Source organism: Achroia grisella, unplaced genomic scaffold, assembly GCF_030625045.1.
Source record: "Achroia grisella isolate CSIRO2021 unplaced genomic scaffold, CSIRO_AGI_Agris_v1 utg1462, whole genome shotgun sequence".
Taxonomy (NCBI): domain Eukaryota; kingdom Metazoa; phylum Arthropoda; class Insecta; order Lepidoptera; family Pyralidae; genus Achroia; species Achroia grisella.
The window spans coordinates 790,036-817,997 of NW_026712637.1; the positions used below are offsets into that span (position 1 = coordinate 790,036).

General features: G+C 35.0%; 1 protein-coding gene across 1 annotated transcript; it reads right to left on the reverse strand.

Annotated features, from left to right (window-relative positions):
- On the reverse strand, positions 1-26,564 carry LOC131855699 (uncharacterized). Its single transcript, XM_059206998.1, has 5 exons — positions 26,409-26,564; positions 22,023-22,892; positions 20,647-20,785; positions 6,422-6,645; positions 1-512 (listed from the first exon to the last, which is right to left on the reverse strand). Exons 1-5 carry the CDS (start codon positions 26,538-26,540, stop codon positions 255-257), a joined length of 1,623 nt encoding a protein of 540 aa, XP_059062981.1. The 5' UTR covers positions 26,541-26,564; the 3' UTR covers positions 1-254.
- Positions 26,565-27,962: the final 1,398 nt, after the last annotated feature.

Sequence of the window (27,962 nt, forward strand, 5' to 3'; positions counted from 1 at the left end):
CTAATTAATTACAGAACTGGCAAGTTACCAGACACCTGGTAATAATGTATAACAGAAATAGTCAATTACAAGACGTCTAGCAATAATGAAATAAACAACTGGTATATTACCAGGCAACTGGTAATAGTTAATTACAGAATTGAGAAATTACCAGACATCTGGAAGTAATGTTTAACAGAAATAGCCAATTAATAGGCGTCTGTTAATAATATATTACAGAAATAGCCAATTACTGGACGTCTGGTAATAATGTATTACAAAACTGGTAAATTACTAGGCGTCTGGTAATAATGAGGTGTCTCATTAAGGGTTGTAGCGCCGATAACGCCCCCTGCTGCCACGAGGAGCAACCGACGTCTGCGGTGATGACGTAGGAGTGACGTCACAGTTGCGAAGCTGCGTTCACCACGACGCGGGAAGCCAAGCGCGAGCCGTCCGTCCGGACGCCGCCGGACACCGACATTGTGGACTGCGCCTGAGCATGACACGCTTAGGGTGTATGCATGACTTGGCTGTGAACAAAATAGTAATAAATCAGGACAATTTATACAGCGTCATCTAGGCCCAAGCTAAGCAGAGCTTATGTTATGGGCACAATGTGACAATTGATAGCTTTAGATTTTTTTTATTCAAATTCAGATTCAAAATATCTTTATTCATGTAGGTCTTACAGACTCTTATGATATGTCAAATCTACCGTCAGTTTGGAATGATTTAGATATGAGAACTGATAAAAAACTCAGCTCGTATTGTTTTCAAATATTTATACCATAGGCAGAGTTGTTGTACAGCTTCGCTAGTGCACGACTCCCTGCGCTCTTTATCAAAAAATGAAGAAATTATCAATAGATTTAATTCTTATGATTGTTAGATTAGACGGACTCGGTTGTCTAGCGGTTTAGCACGCCGTTTTACGTCCCTACATTTAAACTTAAATTGTAAAGTGAGAATAAAATTATTTAAAAGAGCAACACGCAAGTTTCTTGTTCATTCTTCTTGTGATGAGTCTGCGTTCCGAATGAGCGGTAGAATAAAAAAATGCGCATATTCAAAAGCACTTATGTTGGGTTTATTTGAATGAAGATTATTTCTATTTCTAATGTATCGTGAAATTCGATCATTTGTCTGTAATTTAAGATAAATTGCGTTTAAATTCGTTAAAACTTTATTAAAGACTAGCTGTACCCGCGCGTTCGTCCGCGTGGAATTCAACAAGAAAGTTCATTAGAGAATTATTTTAAAATAAAAGTAACCTAAGTTACTTTTTATTACATCAGCTACCTGCCAATAAAAGTCCCTTCAAAATCGGTCTACCCATTTCAAACATTATCATTGTATTTTATGTTTTACCTATACTATGTCTATCAACGTTTTTATTTATTACTAGCTACACTCGCGGCTTCGTCTGCATGGAATTTAACTTTATTTTTGTATAATAAAATAATTTTTCTAAAATAAAAATAGTCTAAGTTACTCATTATTACACCAGCTAAATGCCAAAAAAAGTCCCGTCAAAATCGGTCCAGTCATTTCAGAGACTAGCCGGAACAAACAGACAGACAGACAGACAAAAATTGTAAAAAATATTATGTTGGTGTATGTACCGTATTTACATATATTCATATTTCAATATTACAAACAGACTACAATTTTGTTTATATGTATAGATATGTGAGGTTTTATTGTTTTAAAACATAATAGTATTTCATGGAAATAATTGAAATTCCGTATGTACTGACGGGGAGATATATGCCGCTAAGTAAATTAATATATCCCATTGAGTAAGGGCTGGATATTAATGGACCCACTCTTTGGATGGCTGTTTCCATGGTACCTATAATTGCGACGTATATATTTTAACCTTCCGTCCTTTTTATCTTTGAATTAAATTATTGTGAAACAATTATAATATTATAATATAATAATAATCTCAGGACAATTCACACAGCGCCATCTAGACCCAAGTTAAGCTAGCTAGAGCTTGTGTTATGGGTACTAGATAACTGATACATATACATAGGTTTTTTTATTTGTAAATACATACATATTATACATAGAAAACAACCAGACCGATACAAACAATCGTACTTATGAATACAAATGTTTGCACCGTGCGAGGAACCGAACCCGCGACCATCGGTAGTAAAGGTCCTCAACCGCTAGACCACCGACGCTGTCAAATCTATCTGTTCAAATTTGTAATTTAAATTATTTGTGGACGAATTTCGACCACCAGTTAGAATAAAAGTATAATAAAAAAAAATATTTCTTTTTTTTGTTCATGTTCTATTTGAACGCGTTTGTTTATTTGTCTCCACTCACCATGAAAACCTGACTTATCCCCCTTCATCTCATTCAAAAAACAAAACACTTACTTCTCATTATCTCCCGTTGATTTACAAAGTGAAAAGCTTGCAACAGAAAACATTAAACAGTGCAAGCGATTTCAGACCCTCGGCGTTTCTGAATAGAGTTGTTTATCATTCGTTTTCCTTTTAACTCAACTTCAACAGTCAGTGTCCGTTTGCAAATATCATTTGTTTCATGAAACTGGCCGGAGACGCGGCGTACTGTAGTTAATTTGGAGTTCCGTAGCTTTATTCAAATGATAAACTTAGGCTGGGTTAACATAACTAAAAATACTGTTTTTTACTCCATAAATAACATGTACAAAAATTTACAACAATATACCTCAAACTATTGGAGAAACGTCTCTAATAATTAATAATTGTAAGTAAGAATAAATTATTTAAAAGAGCAACACACAAGTTTCTTGCTTGTTCTTCTTGTGATGAGACAGCATTCCGAATGAGCGGTAGATTAAAAAAAAAAATGTTATGACTATTCAAAAGTGCTTCAATGTAAGTTTATTTGAATAAATGATTTTCTATTTCTAATTCGTACATTTATAGTTAATTTCTATTTCTATTCTACATTCGTTAACTAACTACTCGCCCATTTCTATTTCTATTTCTATTTCTATTCGCACGGGTACGGTACATGTTTAGAAATAGAAATAATCTTTATTCAGATAAACTTAATATAAGCACTTTTGAATAGTCAAGTTTTTTTAATTCTACCGCTCATTCGGAATGCAGACTCATCACAAGAAGAATGAGCAAGAAACTTGTGTGTTGCACTTTTATATAAATATTGATTTAATTAAACTTATATTAACAAGGATTAGGCATGCGACAATTTACATAGAAACCGCTACGCACTTAATCTCTGTTCAATCAGATAACATTGTCAGCGCTATGAATTTTAAGTTAGATATTTTGTACAAAAACATTATTATCATTTATAAATTCTTCAATTTTATAATAAGCTTTTTTACAAAGAAAATATGTTATAACACAACTGATTTTTTTTTCTGTCAAACTGAGTACAGACTCTGGCAGTTTGTTGCAAAATCTTACGCATTTTCCATAAAACGAGTTATTAACTAATTTTCGACCACTGCTTAAGTTTGTATTGTGTATACTAGTTTGTATAAACAGATTAACTTACAAGACTAAGTGAATGTGTCTCGACTCTCGAGGGTTCTTAATATGACCAGGGAACTCTAATGCCAAATTTACACCCAGCCCGAGTGGGCAGGGAAGTAAGCACGGAAGTGAGCAGCGCGAGAGTGTAATCACGAGTGGAAACAATTCCCATGCCATTGGCGCTGCCACTTGCGCTGCCCTGCGCTCCCTCGATTGTCGGTTTTTCGTGCGCGAGTCAAAGGACTGGCAGCGCGAGTGGTAGCGTGTTTTTACATTCAGCCGTCTCGCTCAGTTGTCGCCCGGCAATATTTCCGGCAGCGCGAGTGGCAGGGGAAGCGGCTGAATGTAAACGTAGCAAATGCATACCTTACATTATATTACACAGAACGCAATAATATTATGAAACAAATACGGTTCCCCTCGTAGCTACAAGTCGCCCACCAAGGCACCTTTATTAAATTTTGTTAAGAGTACAGTTTGCAGACAAATTTAACGTGTATAATAATAAATAATAAATATAATAATAATCTCAGGACAATTCACACAGCGCCATCTAGACCCAAGTTAAGCTAGCTAAAGCTTGTGTTATGGGTCCTAGACAACTGATACAAATACATAGATAATTTTTTTTTTCGTAAATACTTACATATTATACATAGAAAACATCTAGACCGATACAAACAATCATACTCATGAATACAAATGTTTGTGCCGTGCGAGGAATCGAACCCGCGACCATCGGTTGTAAAGCGGTATGCTAGACCGCTAGACCACCGAGGTCGTCATGTATTTATGGACTAGCTGTTCCGGCGACTTAGTCCGCGTGGAATGTAACTTTATTTCTCGAAAGAATAGAATAGAATAGAATAGAAAATCATTTATTCAAATAAACTTAATTTAAGCACTTTTGAATAGTCAACATTTTTTTAAATAGAAATAGAAATCATCTTTATTCAAATAAACTCATTACAAGCACTTTTGAATAGTCATATTTTGATTCTACCACTCATTCGGAATGCAGATTCATCACAAGAAAAACAAGCAAGAAACTTGTGTCTTGCTCTTTAATATGATGATGTTTTTTTTATATATAAATAATTACAGTATAACAAGTAAGAGGTATGCGATAATCAACATAGAAATCTACCGCTTATTCGGAAAGCTGTCTCATTACAAGAAACTTGTGTGTTGCTCTTTTAAACAATCCTTGTAAGTTCACATTTTACAAGTCGAAACGTGTGAATACAAACTACAAACCAGCACTAATTTATTTAGGCTCAAATATAAAAACACAATAAGATTAAATCAGTCGTAGTGATAAGAAAATAAAACAAGCCTAAGTTACTCCTTATTATAGCAGCTACCTGCAAAAAGTCCTGTCAAAACCGGTCCAGCCATTTCAGAGATTAGCCGGAACAAACAGGCCGACAGACAGATAAAAATTGTATAAAATGTTAATTTGGTGTATGTACCGTGTTTATATTCATATGCATGTAGCAAAAAACGGTTATTTCAATATTACAAACAGACACTACAATTTTATTTATATGTATAGATATGTGTTTTCTATTATTGTATAATGTCGATAAAAGTAGTAATAATAATTATTATAAAATAGAATAGAATAGAATAGAAAATCATTTATTCAAATAAAGTTACATTGAAGCACTTTTGAATAGTCATCACGTAGTCAGTGTATGCTTAAATCTTTACAGCTACGCAACGGATTTTGATACGATTTTTTTAAATAGATAGGGTGATTCGAGAGGAAGTTTTATATGTATAATACATGTACACCCGTGTGAAGACGGCGCGAGTAACTAGTTACATAGTATAAATACAAAGTCGCTATCGCTGTCTGTCCGCCCCTATGTATGCTTAAATGTTTAAAACTACGCAACGGATTTTGAAGTGGTTTTTTAAATAGATAGAGTGATTCAAGAGGAAGGTTTATATGTATAATACATGTACACCCGTACGAAGCCGGGGCGAGTAGCTAGTTACATAATGCAAAACAAAGTCGCTGTCACTGTCTATCCGTCCTTATGTATACTTAAATCTTTAAAACTACGCAACGGATTTTGAACCGTTTTTTTAATACACAGAGTGATTCAAGAGGAATGATTAAATGTATGATGTACCCGAGCGAAGCCGGGGTGGGTAGCTAGTTTACATATAAAAAAAATATTTATTTTAACATGCAAATTTTTTATCTGACTGTATACAAAACGCTCGTCCGCCATCTCCCGATACTGCGGCCATGAAAATCAGGTTACAGGCGGTGGATGTAATACAGACTCCGATAACTGAGTACCTGCAACTTAGTTCTATCAACTACCTATCAAGTGCTAAGTATCAGATAGCAGTCTATCTAATACAGGCGTGGACTTAAGACTAACAACTGAAAATAAACGCTCTTGTGATTAATAATAGTCTATAACTAAGTAATGCCTAATTAATGATTGTAAAAATTTACAAATGAATATTGTAGTATATGTGGGAAAGAGAAGGAAGCATTATGTTGTCTCTATCGCACACGGCTGGCGTCTTGTGCCTGTTTTGCTGTGAACGGCGAGTGAAAATAGTGGTGTAAGAGCCGATATTTTTTTTTATGGATTATAATGGAATGGCGCACCCACCTGCGCTAACGATTTACGCTGGCGGGGCACCAGTGGAGGATGATAAGATGAACCTTTACATTTACATTACACCATTGTTCTCACTCGCCGTTCACAGCATAACAGGCACAAGACGCCAGCCGTGTGCGATAGAGACAACATAATGCTTCCTTCTCTTTCCCACATATACTACAATATCCATTTGTACATAGCGTTGATTCTTTAGCGCAGGCGGTGCACCATTCCATTATCATCCATAAAAAATACTTCATTCAAATTATACGTCATTAAATAGAATCTGTTTAATTGACTAACCTGACTGGACGGCCGGAGAATGAACATCCCATCAGGCTGTCCCATCAGAAGGTTCTCTGCCTCGGCCCGGTCCACGTTCATGTAGTAAGGCTCGTTCTCTACAGGTACCGGCAGCGGCCGGTCGGCCATGTTTGTTCGCGGCCGCTCCCGCATCCGACCGATCTCCGTCGATGTGCAGTCGACTTTATCCTGACTGTCTTCATCTTGGACTGCATCGTTCGTTTCTGTATAAGAAGTAGAAATAGTCTATTATTTACTACATGGCTCTGCAAGTGTAGGCACCGCCCGCCGAATTCTTTTGCCGATTTTATTATTTTTAAATTTATATTTTTGATGAGTTTTTTTTTATATGTCACTAGCTTTTGCCCGCGGCTTCGCTCGCGTTAATTTAGGGGTGGAATTTATCAAAATCCTTTCTTAGGGGATGCCTACGTCATAGTAGCTTTATGCATGCAAAGTCTCAGTCCGATCGATTTAAAATTGACACAGTTTCATATAAGCTTTCTCCCTTTGGGGGTAGAATTTATCAAAATCCTTTCTTAGCGGATGCCTACGTCATAACATCTACCTGCATGGCAAATTTCAGCCCGATCCGTCCAGTGGTTTGGGCTGTGCGTTGTTAGATCACTACGTCAGTCACCTTAGAGTTATATATATTTAGATGTTATTTGATATACTTCACTTTATTGTATTATTCTCTTATTGTCCTTTTGATAGTTCGCAACGGCATATTAATATATTATATTATTATAAACTACGTGTTTTCATCATTTAGACACCCATACAGTCCACCGATCCATTACAGCAAATAAAAAAGGAAGTTTTTTTTTATAAAAATTTGCTTTTCCATGTTACTGTGATAGCTGTAGTTTAGGAGATTTTTTTGTTCAAATATATTTGTGGTTTTATCTATTACACACCAGCAAACATAAAAAATCGAATATTTCTTTCATCAAATTGAGAACGGAATGGTGAAACAGTTTAGTGTAACTTTTCAATGCAATATATATTTATTCATGTAGATTTAAATTAAAGAATAGAATAGAAAATAAAAGAATTTTAAGGTTTATTCCTCTTAGTTCTCTTCTCAACTCTCCACTTCCATTCTATTTTGCGCTTATCAATAGATTTGAATATTTATAGATAAATGAAAAAAATGTTTTTTTAGAAAAAATCTAACTTAAAACTCATAGAGCTGACAGTGTATCTGATTGAACAAGGATTTAGTGCGTAGCGGTTTCTATGTTCATTGTCGCATGCCTAATCCTTGTTAATGTATAATTGTATATCTACTTAAAACAACATTTATTTAAAAGAGTAATACACAATTTTCTTCTTGTGATGAGTCTGCGTTTCGAATGAGTGATAGAATAAAAAATATGACTATTCAAAAGTGCTTATACTAAGTTTATTTGAATAAAGATTATTTATATTCTATTCTATTTTAATTTTACTATAACTTTAATTATAACATCAGCTACCTGCCAATAAAAATCCCGTCAAAATCGGTCCAGCCATTTCAGAGATTAGCCGGCACAAATAGACAGACAAACAGAAAGACAAAAATTGTAAAAAATGTTATTTTGGTGTATGTACCGTATATATATTCATATGCATGTAGTATAAACGGTTATTTCAATATTACAAACAGACATTCCAATTTTATTTAAGATTTTAACGCGATGTAGGATCAAGATTACGCTACGATGGATTGACACTAATCACTTTCTGCTAAAAACAAACTATCTTAACAAGCTCGCAGAATAAACATCCACTTCAAATAATTGAAGATCAGAGCGAAAGTTTAAAAAGTTTGTTTTTGCTCAGGTGTAAGTTACAAAAGCCCTCTCGACTTTCAGGTAACTCCGGCAACTGCAAGTGGATCTGATGGACCGCTTCAAATCTTGCTCTCAATTCTTTGAAGTATTTGAGATGTATCAACTTGGTATAATTAGTTAAAAAATAATAGAATAGAATAGAATAGAAATAATCTTTATTCAAATAAACTCATTACAAGCACTATTTGAATAGTCATATTTTGATTCTACCACTCATTCGGAATGCAGATTCATCACAAGAAGAATGAGCAAGAAACTTGTGTGTTGCTCTTTTTAATAGATGTTTTTTTTATATTAATTAGATGTTTTTTCAAATATAAATAAATAATTACGTTCTTTTTGTATAACAAGTAAAAGGGATGCGATAATCAAATATAAATTCTTACTTTAACTCGAATTATGATTGAACAGCTGGACTCAGCTGTTTATGATCAACCATCGTAACCATCCATCCAATCATCATAAGCTCATTTGCCCCTATGCTATAAAAAAACAACTCTGAAAGTTTTACAATTACTCAATATTTTCTTATATAGAAAGAAAAAACATTTATTGACCACCATTATTGTTATACACACACACATATGTAAAAATTACAAAAATACATGTATAATATATATTTACATGGTTGGCAACATGGCCGACCAACATGGCCGACCAACACGGCCGTCCGACATGGCCGTCCAACATGGCCGACCGACATGGCCGACCAACATGGCCGACCAACATGACCGTCCAACATGGCCGACCAACATGGCCGACCAACATGGCCGACCAACATGCCCGTCCAACATGGCCGACCAACATGGCGAACCAACATGGCCGACCAACATGGCCGACCGACATGGCCGACCTACATGGCCGACCAACATGGCCGACCAACATGGACGACCAACATGGCCGACCAACATGGCGAACCAACATGGCCGACACTCAGCACTTGCCGTGACAGCTAACTGTCTCGGCGCTGATATTCTGTGCCTGCCATTGATTATATGACACTTACCTGTTACAACATCGGTGAAACAATGCAACAATCTGTAGAAGTTATCAACTACAGCATCCCCCAGCCTTGATGCTAAGTTGCAAGCGAGTGGTGCACTCACTTTCAACAGCCAACAGCACATTACGAGCGGTGACGCGCTACATCACTATATCGCACTCACATTATAAGGCAACACCACACTTGAAGAACAGTCTACCTAATATATTGCACTGTAGGTACTTGTGGATCAAATATCAAAGGATATATTTCTTTTATTACACTATTTTTTTTCATTACAACAAATATATATATACTTTCATTTGTTTATGCTTTAGAATGGAATAGAAAATCATTCCTTCAAATAAACATACATTGAAGCACTTTTGAATATTCACACATTTTTTGTGATGAATATTATTTAAATAAAGATTATTTCTATTCTATTCTCTTCTATTCTATAGAATCAAATTTGCATTCATTACAATCTGTCACAGTCACAGACACTGAGTCAGCGAGGAGTCACGGATCCTTACGCAATTAATTAGTTCAATTAAACGTGACACGGTACGTCTTTTCGTTTGACATCACTTATTTGTATTAAATCTTTTACTATATAGATACATTTTAAAAAGAATAAAAAAAATTGTCCAATATTTTTTTTAATTTAGGGGTGGACAACCTTTATCACTTAGGGGTATGTAAAATAGATAGCAGTCGATTCTCAGACCTATATAAAAATAAAACTAATCGTTAAAAAATTATAAAAAAATTAGGGGTGGACAACCCTTATCACTTAAGGGTATAAAAATTAGATAGTAGTCAATTCTCAGAACTAAATAAAAAAAATAAAAAAAATAGTCCAATATATTAAAAAGAAATTTAGGGGTGGACCTTATCACTTAGTTGTATGAAAAATAGATAGCAGTCGATACTCAGAACTATATATAAAAATATAAATAAAATAGTTCAATAAATTTAAAAACAATTTAAAGGTGGACAACCCTTATCACTTAGGGGTGTGAAAAATGCAAATGATTCTCAGACCTAGTGAATAAAACAATTTTAGGGGTGGACAACCCTTATCACTTAGAGGTATGAAAAATAGCAGCTGATTCTCAGAACTACTGAATAAAAAAAATTTGTGGTGGACAACCTTATCACTTAGCGGTATGAAAAATAGATAGCAGCCGATTCTCAGACCTACTGAATATGCATATAAAATTTCATTAAAATTGATCAAGCCGTCCCGGAGTAGTATGGTAACTAACGTTATGACACGAGAATTTTATATATGACTAGCTGACGCCGCAAACATTGTTTTACCATATAAGTTAAAATCGCTTTTTAAAAATAGGGGTTGGTGATAGGATTTTAAATTTTAGGGTTGTATGTATTTGTTAATGCCACATAAAAATATTAAAAAAATGTTAGGTATGGATTACCCTTATCACTTAGGGGTTTGAAAAATAGCAGACGATTCTCAGACCTACTGAATATGCATATAAAATTTCATAAAAATCGGTCGAGCCGTTCTGAAGGAGTATGGTAACTAACATTGTGACACGAGAATTTTATATATAAGAAGATATTTTCATACTATACTAAAATATTTATGTAATGTATAATCTTATATATAAAATTCTCGTGTCACAATTTTCGTTCCCACACTCCTCCGAAACGGCTTGGCCGATTCTTATGAAATTTTGTGAGCGTATTGAGTAGATCTGAGAATCGGCTAACATCTATTTTTCATCCCCCTAAATGTTAGGGGTAGTCCACCCCTAATTTTGTTTTTATTTTAAGGCAAAACAACGTTTCCGGGACAGCTAGTATAATTATAACAATCCATTTGATACAGAAAAAATATTTATAATCACTTATCACGAGTATATGTAGTAGTTTTATTTTCACACTTGTGTATATACAGTTTAAGTCGTTTTTTAAATACTACACTTTTTCACTAGGTAATGTTTTAAAGCACTCAATTTCCATACAGGCACTATCCGTTCATAACACTACAGATCAACTAACAAAGAACAAACAAATCGATTGTCCCACAGGCGATTTTTTATTTTATTTCACCATTATAAAGCCACGACTGATAGTGTTGTACGCATTGTCGATAAAAATCCTCACGATAAATTTGACGGGTTTAGCCTTAGTTGCGTTTTACCATTGTAAAGCCACTATCTTTTGCCCGCGGCTTCGCTTGTGTTAATTTATCCCCTTAGGGGCGAAATTTATCATTTATATCATCCTTTCTTAGGGGATGCTTACGTCATAGTAGCTATATGCATGCAAAGTCTCAGCCCGATCGGTTTAAAATTGACAAAGTTTCATACAAACTTTCATCTCCTATTTTATCCCCTCTGGGATAGAATTAATCAAAATCCTTTTTTAGCAGACGCCTACGTCATTACATGTACCTGCATGCCCAATTTCAGCCCGATCAGTGGTTTGGGCTTGGAATAAATTAACGCGAGCAAAGCCGCAGGCAAAAGGTAGTGCGAAATATATATGTATTTACGGAAAAAATATATGTATTTGTGTCAATTATCTAGTACCCATAACACAAGTTTTAGCTAGCTTAACTTGGGTCTAGCTAGATGGTGCTGTGTGAATTTTCCTGAAATTGTTATTATTATTGATTCCTTACGTGGCGCCCAGTTGTTGAAATTTGATCATAATTAATTTAACATACAGTAAAACTATCCCCGACCGAACCCGCGACCATCGGAGCGGTGGTGTGCTAAACCGCTACACCACCGCGGTCGTCCGATATATTCGTATATATATATACATATAAATAAAATTGGAGAGTCTGTTTGCAATATTGAAATAACTGTTTTTTACTACGTGCAAATGAATATAAATACGGTACAAACACCAAATTAACATTTTTACAATTTTTGTTTGTCTGTATGTCTGTCTGCTTGTTCTGGCTAGTATAATATAATAATAATATATAATCTCTGGAATGGCGGGACCGATTTTGACGGGACTTTAATTAGCAGGTAGCTGATGTAATAAAGAGTAACTTAGACTACTTTTATTTTAGAAAAATAAAGTTAAATTCCACGCGGACGAAGTCGCGAGCACAGCTAGTATACAATATACAATAAAGAACAACATCAAATAGTTTTTTTTGTTAAAATGAAAGTAGAAAGTTATTTATCGATACGCAAGTCCCGTCACTACACACGTGTGGCGCAGATGATGCATCTTCTCTATTCATTGGGAAAAAACGACAACCAAGTTCATGAGAACGTCCATCCCTTCATGTTAATTAACCGTGCTATCACATACATTTCGTACAATAGATAATCAAAAATTATTCTAAATATACATATATATATATATATATATATATAGATATCTGTATATAATAATATATAAATAAAATTGGAGTGTCTGTTTGTAATATTGAAATAACCGTTTCTTACTACATGCATATGAATATAAATACGGTACATACACCAAAATAACATCTTTTTTTTCTTCAATTTTTGTCACATCCTCTCTGCTGCAGATGTCGTCTGTCTGTTTGTTCTGAGCATCTACGATAAACTCTACAAAGTGGTTAAACACAATCCGGCTCCATTGACGGAACTGAAACTCTTTAAAATTGGCAGGTAGCTGATATAATGATCGCCAGTATTACGTTACCTTACTTTTATTTTAGACTCAAAATAATGTTCTGGAACTTCTTGCGCAGTATTGGACGAACGTCAAACCTGGGATGTTACTTTCCCAATCTTGATGAATAATGAACTTGGACAATTCACACAACGCCATCTAGTCCCAAGCTAAGCAGAGCTTGTGTTATTGGTACTAGACAACTGATAGAAATACATCTTTAGATTTCACAGTAAAGCTCAAAAACCGCATTTTTTCACCATAACCGGAACCTTTCACCATATCAATATATGTGTAATCCTCATTATAGTATAGTAGTACTTAGTATAGATAAGTAGTTTAAAAACATAATTCATCACATTATTTGTGACAAGAATGGATAAGATAAAGAATGAATACATTAGAGGAAGTATGAAAGTGGCACCGGTGTCAGAGAGGTTGAAGAGTAATCGTCTATCATGGTATGGACATGTAATGCGCAGGAATGAGGATAATATTTTAAGAAAGATGTTACAAATGAATGTGGATGGTTATTTAAGGATGACCTTCAGTTAGGAAGGCTCCAAAAAATAGATGGCAATGGACTGTGTGAAAGATGATATGGTAAGAAAGGAAGTAAATAACGCGATGACTGCGAACAGGGATGAATGGAAACGAAAAACATATTACGCCGACCCCAAATAAATGGGATAAGGATGAAGCAGATGATGATGAGATAACATAATATTAGTATAAGTAAGGAGCCAACAGAATATCAGCGCTGCAGAGTTATCTGTAGCATTATGCTGAGTTGGCTGCCTTTTCACTTTTGCGGCACATAAAGCCACCTACATTTCTTTTATTAATTCGTGTTTTTTCTGTATCTCATGTATGTTATGTGTCTGTAATTGTGAATAAAGACTTTATCTATCTATCTATCTATCTAAATGGAGCAGTCAGAGCAGAGTAGAGCAGCAGCAGGGACATAGTCCAGTGTCGATGTCGTGGTGATATCTAAAATTCACATTTTGATTGGTATATATGACATATATATAACATATATACGGCCTCGGTGTTCTAGTGGTTTAATACACTGCCTTACTTCCGCGGGTTCGATTCCTCGCACGGCACAAACATTTGTATTCATGAGAATGATTGTTTTTATCGGTCTGGGTGTTTTCTATGTATAATATGTATGTATTTAGAAAAAAAAAATCTATGTATTTGTATCAGTTGTCTAGTACCCATAACACAAGCTTTAGTTAGATAACTTGTGCCTAGATGACGCTGTGTGAATTGAACAACATCAAATAGTTTTTTTTGAAATTATTATTATTATCGATTCTCTTTTCTCTCTCGTCTTTTATAATAATAATAATATATATATATATATATATATATATATACCATATATAATATATATAAAAATCGCTGTCGCTGTCTGAAATCCGTCCTTATGTATGAATATAAATCTTTAAAACTACGCAACGGATTTTTTTGAAGTGGTTTTTAATACATAAAAGTGATTCTAGAGGAAGGGTGATTATATGTACTTTTATTTTAGAAAAATGTTAAATTCCATGCGGGTGAAGTCGGGCCAAGTAGCTAGTGTACTGTATATAACGATTTATAGGCATCATACAATGAAATATAACGAAATGCATTTTTTCACCGCATCCATATCAATATATGTGATCCTCATTATAGTATAGTAGTCAGATTCGTTAAAAACATAATTCACTATAGATTTTATTATTTTAATGGTTTAATTTATGTAATTTCATTCCATTGTAAACGAGCAACAGAATGGCTGCAGCGTATATTAGTTGGCTACCTTTTAGCGTAATAAAACGTGTTTTGTCAAAATATATTTATAAAAAATGAGTCACAAAATGACTGCGCGATGACTGCGAAGTCCAGTGTCGATGAATGTACATTTTGATTGGTATATAACATATATATAACATATATACGACCTCGGTGTTCTAGTGGTTTAATAAATGGCATAAGGAAGAAACATTTGTATCATGAGTATGATTGTTTGTATCTGTATAGTGTTTTCTATGTATCGGTATTTAGAAAAAAACAAATCTATGTATTTACAGCGTCATCTATAACACAAGCTTTAGGTAGATAACTTGGGCCTAGATGACGCTGTGTGAATTGTCCTGAGATTATTATTGTTATTATTATTATCGATTCTCTTTTCTCTCTCGTCTTTTATAATAATAATAATTATTATAATATATGATATACCATTACATAGTATAAAAATCGCTGTCGCTGTCTGTCCGTCCCTATGTATGCTTAAAAAAATCAACGGATTTTGAATGGTTTTTTTAATACAAATGATTCTGTGTTTATATGTATAATACATGTAACACGCGACCGGTAAAACTAGTGTACTGTATATAACGATTTATAGGCATCATACAATGAAATATAACGAAATGATCGCATCCACTGACTCATCCTGTCAGATTCGTTTGTGTTCACTGAGGAATTATTGGATTTGCTAATTTCATTCCATTGAAACGAGCAACTGGGCGTATATTACACCCTAGCGTAATTAAATATGGTAAAAATATATTTATAAAAAATGAGTCACAAAATGACTGCGAACAGGGATGAATGTAAGCGAAAAACATATTACGACGACCACAAATGAATGGCATAAGGAAGAAGCAGATGATGATGAGTATGATTGTTTGTATCTGTATAGTTGTTTTCTATCGTATCGGTATAGGACATTTCATCACGCCATCTAGTGGTTAAGCAGCTGAAGCTTGTGTGGTACTAGATAACTGATACAAATACATAGATAATTTTTTTGTTCGTACATACATATTATACATAGAAAACACCCAGACCGATACAAAAAATCATACTTATGAATACAAATGTTTGTGCCGTGCGAGGACTCGAACACGCGACCGGTAAAACGGTGTGCTAAACTGCTAGCCAACGGAGAATTGCTTGCTTGAAAACTTACAGTATTATATTCAAAAGACAAACGGAAGTACCAGGGGCGGATCGTGAATTTGTGGGGCCCCGGGCTAAATCTACTTAGAGGCCTACCTAATTATATTACTCAACCAAAATAATACACCGACCGAAAACAAGCGACCAGAAATTCCCTGTTCCTTTCAATAGACGCGCACTTGCATGTGTTGATTGATCTCAGGGTTGCCAACCTTATGATAGGTTTTTAAAGATTCTAGATACTTTTTTATATTCTAAATATCGTTTCAGTGGGTCCCCATCATAAACACAAAAAAATATATTAAATAAGATCTAGGATACACAAATATAAATATATATAAAATGAATTACAATATTCAATGCTCACAAAAACCAAAATCAGTTACTATAACAGTATCAAAAGGAAAAAAGGTAACGAAATAAGACGAAGATAATAATAATAATCTCAGGACAATTCACACAGCGCCATCTAGACCCAAGTTAAGCTAGGTAAAGCTTGTGTTATGGGTACTAGACAACTGATACAAATACATAGATATTTTTTTTCGTAAATACATACATATTATACATAGAAAACACCCAGACCGATACAAACAATCATACTCATGAATAAAAATATTTGTACCGTGCGTGGAATCGAACCCACGACCATCGGACGAAAAGCGGTGTGCCAGACCGCTAGACCACCGAGGTCGTCAGTACGTAATAATATATAGGAGTACAAGCCCATAGGCACCCATGCGACTATGATACTCGTATATTAAGTTAATTCAGTTTCTCAATTACTTAAAATTTGTTTTTCCTTAGAGAAAGTATGAAAGTAGCACCGGTGTCAGAGAGGTTGAAGAGTAATCGTCTATCATGGTATGGACATGTAATGCGTAGGAACGAGGATAATATTTTAAGGAAGGTGTTATATATGAATGTGGATGGTTATAAGGGCAGAGGAAGGCCGAAAAAGATGGATGGACTGTGTGAAAGATGATATGGTAAGAAAGGAAGTAACGAGATGACAACAGAGATGAATGGAAGAGAAAAACATATTACGACGACCACAAATAAATGGGATAAGGAAAGAAGCAGTTGATGAACTATGTTATTGTAGTTTTGTAAATGTGTTATTGCCTTTTTTAAGTGTTCCGTATGTATGTTAATATTATTTAATGTCTTTTGTATTTTTGTACATCGACATCCGAGGTACAGTCAGTAGCATAAAGGTATTAAAATTAAAACCGAAAAAAAGTTTTCACTTCGAATAAAAAGCAGATTTCTAACTTAAACAAGCGAATACGATAAGTTAGCGTCTGCTTTACATAATTGCAAAAGTTCAAATTACAAAAGCATTCTACGTGTAGGGATTAATCAGATAACTTCTCTTCTATTTACATACAGACAGACTCTTATTAGAAGTTAAGTTTTCGTTGTGTATCAAAGTTAGCAGCCGCGATACATTAGTTATTCGTAAGTTTGTACAGTGGATTAATGTCATTGGAACTGAACGGAAGAGGAAATGTTTCTAGTTTGTACATAGCTACTCGCCCCGGCTTCGCTCAAGTGTACATGTATTATACATATAAACTTTACTCTTGAAATACTCTATCTCCTGCTAAAAACTGCATTAAAATCCGTTGTGTAGTCTAAAAAATCTAAGTGAACAGACAGCGGAAGGAACTTCACTTTATACTATACTAGCTACTCGCCCTGGTTTCGTACGAGTGTACATGTGTTATATATATATATATAAACCTTCCTCTTGAATCACTATATCTATTAAAGAAAACCCCTTCAAAATCCATTGCGTAGTTTTAAAGATTTAAGCATACATAGCGAAGGACAGACAGCGACAGCGACTTTATTTTATACTAGCTTTTTCTCATCTCCCCTCTTAAGGAGTGGAGATGACAACTTACCCCCGGCAGAAGCACAGACGGCCGGGATTCAGAGCCCCAGGGAGAGAAACCGGCGTACAATGCGGGCAGAATCTAAGAGCACCGCTTTTTGCATCATCCCGTGAGCCGCCTCGAAATCCCAACCATCTGAGATGTTGTTCCAGACTGGTTGGGATAAGACCGTTCACTGACATAACGATTGGAATGATTTCGGTGGACATCACCCCCCACATTTCGGTCACCTCGTGAGTCAGATCGAGATATTTTCTCTTTTTCTTCAGTTTTTTATTATTATTACTTTTTTATGGGCCTTTTTTTTTAACGTGTGAAAAAATCTTCAACAAGACCGTCACCCCGCCGGAGGGATGGCGAGGTGATGTGTGGGACTCGCACCCACTATAAAACCACACGGTATTCCTCGAGGTGCCGCGGGCCGAAGTCCGTGGTTCGCACTTGGCACTCAACCCAGACTTCGGCGGCTTGGCCTGTCCTGTAGATGTTGTAGGACAGGCCCCCTCTCTCTGGTTAGGGTGCTATGACTTGCACCCTACCTTCTCGTGGAGGCGCGTGGGTACACGCGTGCGCCTCCAGGGGCCTAGTTGTGTGGTGGTGCCTCAGGTATGTACGGACCTAAGCTAAGTACATAATAATGAACACAAAATTGTAATAAATAATATATATAATACCAGAAATAACACGAAGAGTAAATTTGTTCAACCGAGAGCTATCAATTATTACGGGATTTTTGGTTCCAAAAATTTATAACAATTTAGATGGGTTACAACGAAATTCTAATTTAAGTAGACCAGTACTGAAATCAAAATTAAAAAGAGATTTTTAGATAGACTTTAAAAACAAAAATTGTAATTGCATGTAACTATCTGTAAAAACGTGTATTTATGTGGATAGAAGTTTATGGGAAGAATAGTATTTAAAAAAAACTGAGCGATATCTTGCCAACAAACTGTTCTACAGTTTGGCAAGTCAATGTATAAAAACAAGAAGGAATATAGACAGTTTTGAAAGAGTTAGTGATTGCACTAATAAAAGCTTACGTAACAATAACGAACTGATTTTATCTAAATGTCGTTTGGCTAAAGTTAGTAATTCGTTTTATGGCAATTGCGTAAGGTTTTACAATAAAATACCAGAGTCTGTTATAAATCTGCCAGAAAAAAGATTTAAATGTCAAATAAAACAGTTCCTTTGCAAAAAAGCTTACTATAAAATTGAAGAATTCGTTAACGATAATAATGTTTTTATAGAAAAACTTTAAATCTATAGCACTGACAATATTATCTGATTACACTAATAATGAGTGCGTAGCGACTTCTATGTTATACTGCAATTATTTATATTAAAAAAACATCTATTAAAAAGAGCAACACACAAGTTTCTTGCTCATTCTTCTTGTGATGAATCTGCATTCCGAATGAGTGGTAGAATCAAAATATGACTATTCAAAAGTGCTTGTAATGAGTTTATTTGAATAAAGATTATTTCTATTTCTATTTCTATTACAACTGTACTATTATCTTTATTAAATAAATTTAAAAACAAAAACATAGCAATATTATTACAATATCCATGCGTTACGGTGTGAGTGCGACCCTACTTTAAGCCGTGTCTGAAATTATATGAAATAAGATTACTTCATATTACCACTCCGTGAATGTAAGGCAATTTGACAATCTCCACTAAATTTAATGTTATAACATTACATTGTAAATTTATTGATACACCCAATGTTACAGTTGGATAATTTCGTGATTATTTATTATCAACTACATATTGAGTAACGATGGATGGATGTAAAATGAGGGGACGCACTAAGAAAAGATGGATGGATTGTGTGAAAGATGATATGAATAAAAGAAGAGTATGCTCAGATATGACGACCGATAGAGAGCAGTGGAAGAGAATGACACTGCGCCGACCACAAATAATGGGATAAAGGCAAGGCAATGGTGAACTATAATGGCCTATGCGTCTATTATAGACGATTTTTGATGATGGAATGATGAACTACATATTGAGTAATTGTATTTATCTTGGCATAACCAAAATATAATTTATTTAATCGAATTAGGTGTTATTTTGCGGAAGTCCATTTCAGTACTCGATGGATTTATATTATTTTGTTTAATTTCGCTACAATTAGCATGTGTGAGACCACACCTTCTCTAGTGGCGATCAAAGTCCGCCCATCATGACAAACTCACCAAGAATTTATCACGGATGCCTAAGTCATAATATCTATGACGTAGGCATCCGTTAAGAAAGGATTTTGATTAATTCCACCCCTAAGGGGATAAAATAGAGGATGAAAGTTTGTATAAATCTTCTTAGTTTTTCAACTGATTGAACTGAAATTAAAGATTGGAGCTACTATAATAAAGACGTTCGCTTAAATAGGAATTTGATAAATTCAACCCCCATGGGGATAAAATAAGGAATGATGCAGGATGTAAATCTATTAGTTTAAACCTATCAGTACCTAATGGAACGAATAAATTAAGACGAACAAAATTATTTTATTTTAGGCTACTTTTATTTTAGAAAAATAAAGTTAAATTCCACGCGAACGAAGTCGCAGGAACAGCTAGTCATATAATATAAAAGCATCTTGCCACCGCGTTTTAGAATCTTACCAATATTGTAGTCGCAAAAGTGTCTGAGTATAGGTGGATAGATCGATAGAAGGACGTTTATTAGTATTTCACGCAAAAACTACTAAACGAATTTTGATGAAAGTGTGCAGTAATAATAGCTTATACATCACAATAACATATAGGCAACAAATTGCATGCGGATAAAACCGTGGACACAGCTGGTTTAGACATAAATGAGGTAGCTACATCTATTATACTTTGCGGAACTAATATTAATGAGAAATACTGTAAGTTAATCACTTACCACGTCTGAAGCCGAATCTGTTATCGAAGATACTCATGATGTACCCGAGCAACGAGTCATCCCTCTCTCTTACTGTTACGTCGCAGTAATCCTTATTTAATTGTATAGGTTCTAGATAGTCTTCAACTGGCAACGTGGACTGGAACAAATTGTAAATTGTATAAAATAAAATAGCAGATAAATTGACGCTCGTGGAAAATAGTCGGGAACTGATTGCATATATCGAAATCAAAGTAAAATCATGAATAAATGATTTTACTTAAGAGAGATCATGTTTGGGGCCATTTCGAAGGACTATCTTAGTCTCCATCATGCCTCTTTTGTAGTAATTTCACTGTGGTATATTGAAAATCCAGGCTTAATATGACCAACAATCGCCATGGAAACTATTTTTTTTTTGTTATTTTTATTGGATTGTTTGGGCTATTGTCATCTGACAATCTGTGCTACACATCTGTGTAGCACCTGTAGCACTGCGACCTACATAGATCTATTGTGCTCGCCCTTTTCAGAGTTCGCTACCTAGACCCGTTAGGGACAAGAATTGAAGGATATTCTTAGGAGCGATCGTTTTTATCTCCTCGGGAAAGAGTGTAAACTTTCCAAAGGAGATATTTCGTTTATGCATGAGTGGGCCACAACCATATAGGATGTGAAGCGGCGTTTCCTCTTCAGTTTGGCAGAATCTGCAGATACTTGTCGTGCATAGGACATGGACATGGACATGGACACTAACTTCTCGAGTAAATTTTCCAGTGTAATTTTTTAATTAAACTTTGTAATTAATTCAAAGGTAGATCTAAAACTTACGTCAGTATCTCATTCTAAATAATTAGCGTCCATCAATTTCAGAAATCAAATTACAAATAGCACTCATATGGAAGCTAACTCTACAGCTTCAGCTGGAAATTTTATCTTGACAATAGTTCTGTCTGGTGAGAACCAGACGATTTTGTCAGTTGAGTTGGCAAGAAGCCAGCCATGCTTTCCATAATTAACGAGGAAGTAGATAAGTTTACAAAAGTTAGTTTAGTTTTAATTAAAAGAATTTACATATATATCTATACATATAAATAAAATTGGACTGTCTGTTTGTAATATTGAAATAAGCGTTTTTTACTACATGTATATGAATATAAATACGGTACATACACCAAAATAATATTTTTTCAATTTTTGTCTGTCTGTCTGTTTGTTCCGGCTAATCTCTGAAATGGTTGGGCCGATTTAGACGAGACTTTTTTTGGCAAGTAGCTGATGTAATAAGGAGTAATTTAGGCTACTTTGATTTTATAAAAATAATGTTAAATTCCACGCGGTCACGGGTATAGCTATAATATATATGACTGGAGATTTAATAATGTATTATTATATACCTGATTCCTTTCTGTATTACTTCCTTGTATTACTGGTCTAATAACATGTACTGAGTCATACATATTGGCAACATTGTCACCATTTTCATATACGTTAGTTTCGATTTCTGCTTCAGGTTTATCATTTACATCACTTTTATCACTTATCGTTTCATTTTTACGAAAGAATGGTAATTTGAATGATTGAAACAGTTCTTGTATTTTCACTATACAAGGCTTCACGGTTGCGACTTGATTAAAACTTGTACTTTCTATCTTGTTCTCAGTATTGTGCATGTCACTATAACATAAGTCTTCATAAAAATGATCTTCAGGTAGTTTCTCATTTAATTCCTCTGCAGTTGATAGTGATTTATATTTAGTTTTCGAATCTTGTCTCTTATAAGTTTTCTGTATGAAATATCTGTTGTTAGTTTTCACAGAATAGTAGCCTCTGTCATCGAAACTCTCGTTCTTTGAAGTTCTCGACAAAATGTCCAATTGAGGGTACTCATACGAGCTTAATCTGAAGAATCTTCTGGGCTTTTTTGGTGCTCCATCCATGGGCATGTAAGAGGGAACTGACTTCTCGATTTTCCTTGGCTGGTTTCGGTATAAGAAACTCTTTGCTGGCACCAACCTTTTCAATAGTTCTTCTACGTTCGTTAACGTTGTCGATGCCATGTCTTCTCTGAGTCTTCTTGCAGGCACTGTTTGATATTGACATTCCACAGAAATACTTTTCGATTCCGTCTCTGTAATAACATCTAAATCTGTGTCCAAACTTTTGATGAATTTGTCAGGATTTAATTTAAATTCTTCAATAAATAATACGATTCTTTTTGCATTGACACTCGGCCTCCATAACTTAATAATTCCCTCTGTGACATCCTGTAAATTACAAAGTAAATAAGTTTGGGAAGTTTTAACTTTTAAAATGCTCAAACTTTTCAAATCAGCCACCTCAATTGGTTTGATGTTTTCTGACTGTGAAAGAGTTAAAGTTAACACAGCAAATACAAATTGTCCAGTGTTGTGGAAACTAATAGGTTAAATTAAAAAAGTTTGCTCGTCGGTGGCTTGCTGCATGGGATGTTTTGTTTTGGTGTTCGCAAACTTACTGTAATTAATATTTTCGTGGTTTGCAATCAACTTCTATTTGGTACAACTTGAATTTGAGTTTTTTGGGAAATGTACATTATCTTGTTTGCCATCACAAAGCTTTGAAAATTAATGTTAACGTTAGTAACTTGCGAGGAAAATTTGAACTTCTTATATTTAGTAATTTTGATCGTCCTTTGTTATGCTAATAAATTTGACGACATCGACTCCGGTAATCTATCGGTTAAACACACCTCTTTACTTCTGATGGTTGCGGGTTCAATTCCACGTACGGTACAAAATTTTTGTATTCATGAATATGATTATTTGTATCAGTCTGAATGTTTTTTTTATGTATATTACGAGTATGTACACCAAAATATAAGTATTTACCGATATTAGTTATTAGTATATATCTATACCATAAGCTGTAGAAACATAGATGCTCGTGATGAATATTTCTGAGTTGATTATTATGCATATATATTAATATGACGACCTCGGTAGTCTAGCGGTCTACCACACCGCTTTACGATCGATGTTCGCGGGTTTGATTCCTCGCACGGCACAAATATTTGTATTCATGACTATGATTGTTCGTATCGGTCTTGGTGTTGTCTATGAATAATATGTATGTATTTACAAAAAAATATCTATGTATATGTATCAGTTATCTAGTACCTATAACACAAGCTTTAGCTCGCTTGACTTGGGTCTAGATGGCGCTATGTGAATTGTCCTGAGATCATTATTATGCATTATATTATATCAACTATTTTTTTTTTTTAAAACAGTAAGATACAAGTTTCTTCCTCATTCTTCGTGTGATGAGTCTGCATTCCGAATGAGCGGTAGAATCAAAATATGACTATTCAAAAGTGCTTGTAATGAGTTTATTTGAATAAAGATTATTTCTATTTCTATTTCTTTCATAACGTAAGCCGTTAGCTTGTTGTATATTTATTCTGGTTACATAAACAAAGTCTATTAATGTTCCTAAAAGCCAGGAAAACAAACTGTTCCGATTTATATTTGAAAGTGTACAAGATAATTCACCGCAAAATACAAAGAAAACCGCCCGTGGCAGAAGAAAATTGTTTATCTTGTTGCTTAAAGTAAAAACTCGCGATTGCAAACCGCTGTACCAAAATATAAGATGCTATTATCAGAAACGTAAATCCAAAATACAGTTTGGGATGAATTTCAATTTATTGGAGATTGTGTTAGTATTATTATTACTAGCAGATACTGCAAACGTTGTTTTGCTGTATAAATTAATTTATTAATATCAACGGCGCCGATAGTCTAGTGGTTTATAACACCAAATTACCGCCGACCGTTGTCGGTTCGATTCCTCGTTTTTTTTTTCGAACTATTCTAATGCTGTTGGCCGTAGCTGGCCTTTACAGCTTCACCGGACGTTAGGGGTGAGTGCAGATGGCACTCCAAACCCGCGGAAGGACTTATGGAGCGGCTGAAGGCCAACTCCTGTCTGACGGATACAACTTTAGTCTGAGGGCACCAGTAGGGGTTCGAACCTCGGCTCAGGCCGTCGTAATTTCGATCCCCGATTGAATTGGACGGATCGATCGTACGGTACAAAATTGTAGAGACGAATATGATTTGTTGTATTTCAATTCAAATTCAAAATTATTTATTCAGGTAGGACATTTTATTTGAGAAAGTCAAATTTTTACATTATAATTTTAATTTTTTCCCTACCGTCTAGTTCGTATTCGTATATATAAATCCTATTGAGAAGAACTGGCAAGAAACTCAATTGAATAACTTTTTTTTTATTGGAGTATTTCTATCAGTTGCCTAGTACCTATAACACGAGTTCTACTTACCGTGGGACTAGATGACGAACTGTTTGTGTTGAAATTGTCCTGAGATATTATTATTAATATCGCTATATGTGACGTGGTCGAGTGGAATGAGTAGTCATGCTCACTAAAATGTCCAGACATGTGGCGGCGTGGTGGGACGGGTCATTGGGCTCCCTAAAATATGGTCGAGCGCATTGATGGCTGGCTCATCCGTAATACTCGTGAACAAGTGCTGCTTGTATGAACTGGTCTGCTCTTATCACTACGACTGATTTAATCTTATTGTATATTTATATTTGACCCAAAAAAATTAGTGCTATTTAGTAGTTTGTATTCACACGTTTCGACTTGTAAATGTAAATTAACAAGGATTATTTAAAAGAGCAACACACAAGTTTCTTGCTCGTTCTTCTTGTGATGAGACAGTTTTCCGAACGAGTGGTAGATAAAAAACAAATTGTTATGACTATTCAAAAGTGCTTAAATTAAATTTATTTGAATAATTTAATTTCTATGGCAAAACAACGTTTGTTGGGACAGCTAGTATATATATATATATATATATAGTCTAAGCTGTGGAACGCTATCAAGTTTATGAGTGCAGATTACCGTTGGTTTAGTGGAATAGTTTAGACATGGCAAGTTTTAATGAAGGGTCAGGAGGTCGGTGTTTGTCTTCTGAATGTTTAATATGTTTAAGTAATTGACATCCATCCCTCGGGGGACAATGAAACGTTTTGTTGGTCCCATCACCACGTCAGACCGTCCGCTGAGAATCCTTATTACTACAGAGCGTCCACTGAGAATCCTCATTACTACTCAGTGCATTTATATCTGATACTAGCTGCACCCGCGACTTCGTCCGAGTGGAATTTAACTATATATTATAAGTCTCTGTCGCTGTCTGTTCGTCCCTATGTATGCACATAGGGAACACCATCAACACAACAAAACAACATCAAATCTTTGAAACTACGCAACGGATTTTGAAGCGGCTTTTTTTAAAAGATAGAGTGATTCAAGAGGAAGGTTTATATGTATAATATATGTACACCCGTGCGAAGCCGGGGTGGGTGGCTAGTATATCTATACATATGAATAAAATTGGAGTGTCTGTTTGTAATATTGAAATAACCGTTTTTTACTACATGCATATGAATGTAAATACGGTACTTACACGAAAATAACACTTTACAATTTTTGTCTGTCTATTTGTTCCGGCTAATCTCTGACATGGCTGGACCGATTTTGACGGAACTTTTTTTGGCAGGTAGCTGATGTAATAAGGAGTAATTTAGGCTGCTTGTATTTTAGAAAAATAAAGTTAAACTCCACGCGGACGAAGTCGCGAGTACAGCTAGTAATAATAAAAAGAAATGTGTTTCGCCTCTGAACTAGGCATCAGAGGCATTGAATAGAGTTCGGATATAGCTTGAGAATCTAGTGTTGACTTGAGAATAAAAAAACGTCTACTCACTAATAATTTCTTTCCGTTTATGTCTCTTTCTATCACGAACTCCGCAAATTCTGCAAGGTCTACTGACTCCAATATCCTCACCACACGATCCACATTCAGATCTTCAATCTTTTTCAACGTTGATCTCTCCATCAGTCTTCACTATCTGATATTATTTCTGTTATTGCCTGATAAGACGAGTATATTTATTATCGAATTTATAAAAATACTAGTCACTCGCCCCGGCTTCGTCCGGTGTACATGTATTATATATATAAACGTTCCTCTTGAATCACTCTATCTGTTAAAAACCACTTCAAAATCCGTTGCGTAGTTTTAAAGATAGGGACGGACAGACAGCGACAGCGACTTTGTTTTATACTATGTAATGATCTCTCATCTGTATATTTATCAAGAAGTGTAAGTATAAACAAGTAAAATACAGAAAGCCTCCACACTTAAATAATAATAATAATGATCTCAGGACAATTCACACAACGCCATCTAGACCCAAGTTAAGCTAGCTAAAGCTTATGGGTGCTAGATAACTTTTAAATAAATACATACATATTGTACATAGAAAACACCCAAACCGATACAAACAATCTTACTCATGAATACAAATGTTTGTACCGTGCGAGGAATCGAACCCGCGACCATAGGTAGTAAGGCGGTGTGGTAAATCGCTAGATCACCGAGGTCGTTAAATGAAAATGACCCGAGCAACATTGTCTGCGTTTCATTTCCTCACCTTTTGCAATATTAGAATAGAATAGAATAGAAAATCATTTATTCAAATAAACTTAATTTAAGCACTTTTGAATAGTCATAACAATTTGTTTTTTATCTACCACTCGTTCGGAAAGCTGTCTCATCAAGAAGAACGAGCAAGAAACTTGTGTGTTGCTCTTTTAAATAATCCTTGTAAGTTTACATTTACAAGTAGAAACGTGTGAATACAAACTACCAACAAGCACTAATTTTTGGGTCAAATATAAATATGCAATAAGATTAAATCAGTCGTAGTGATAAGATGCAGTTCCTTTATTAACATTGCAGCTCCGCTCCTATTGGTCGTAGCGTAATGTTATATAGCTTAAAGACTTATCAACAAATGGACTATCCAACACAAAAAGAATTTTACAATTCGAACCAGTAGTTCCTGAGATTAGGGCGCTCAAACAAACAAGCTTTCTAAACATTACATAGTATAAAACAAAGTCGCTGTCGCTGTCTGTCCCGGGAAAGATGCAAAAAGCGGTGCTCTTAGATTCTGCCCGCATTGTACGCCGGTTTCTCTCCCTGGGGCTCTGAATACCGGCCGTCTGTGCTTCTGCCGGGGGTAAGTTGTCATCTCCACTCCTTAAGAGGGGAGATGAGAAAAAGCTAGTATAAAATAAAGTCGCTGTCACTGTCTGTCCTTCGCTATGTATGCTTAAATCTTTAAAACTACGCAACGGATTTTGAAGCGGTTTTTTTAATAGATAGAGTGATTCAAGAGGAAGGTTTATATATTATATATATAATACATGTACATCCGAAGCCGGGGCGAGTAGCTAGTATTACTATATATAA

Excerpts from the sequence above, each read along its gene's own strand:
- LOC131855699 (XM_059206998.1), bottom strand. The coding sequence starts at position 26,540 with ATGGAGAGATCAACGTTGAAAAAGATTGAAGATCTGAATGTGGATCGT. Across the intron at positions 22,893-26,408 it reads TAAACGGAAAGAAATTATTA|GATGTCACAGAGGGAATTAT; the intron begins GTGAGTAGACGT and ends TGTAATTTACAG. Across the intron at positions 6,646-20,646 it reads CAGATTCGGCTTCAGACGTG|AAACGAACGATGCAGTCCAA; the intron begins GTAAGTGATTAA and ends CTTCTTATACAG.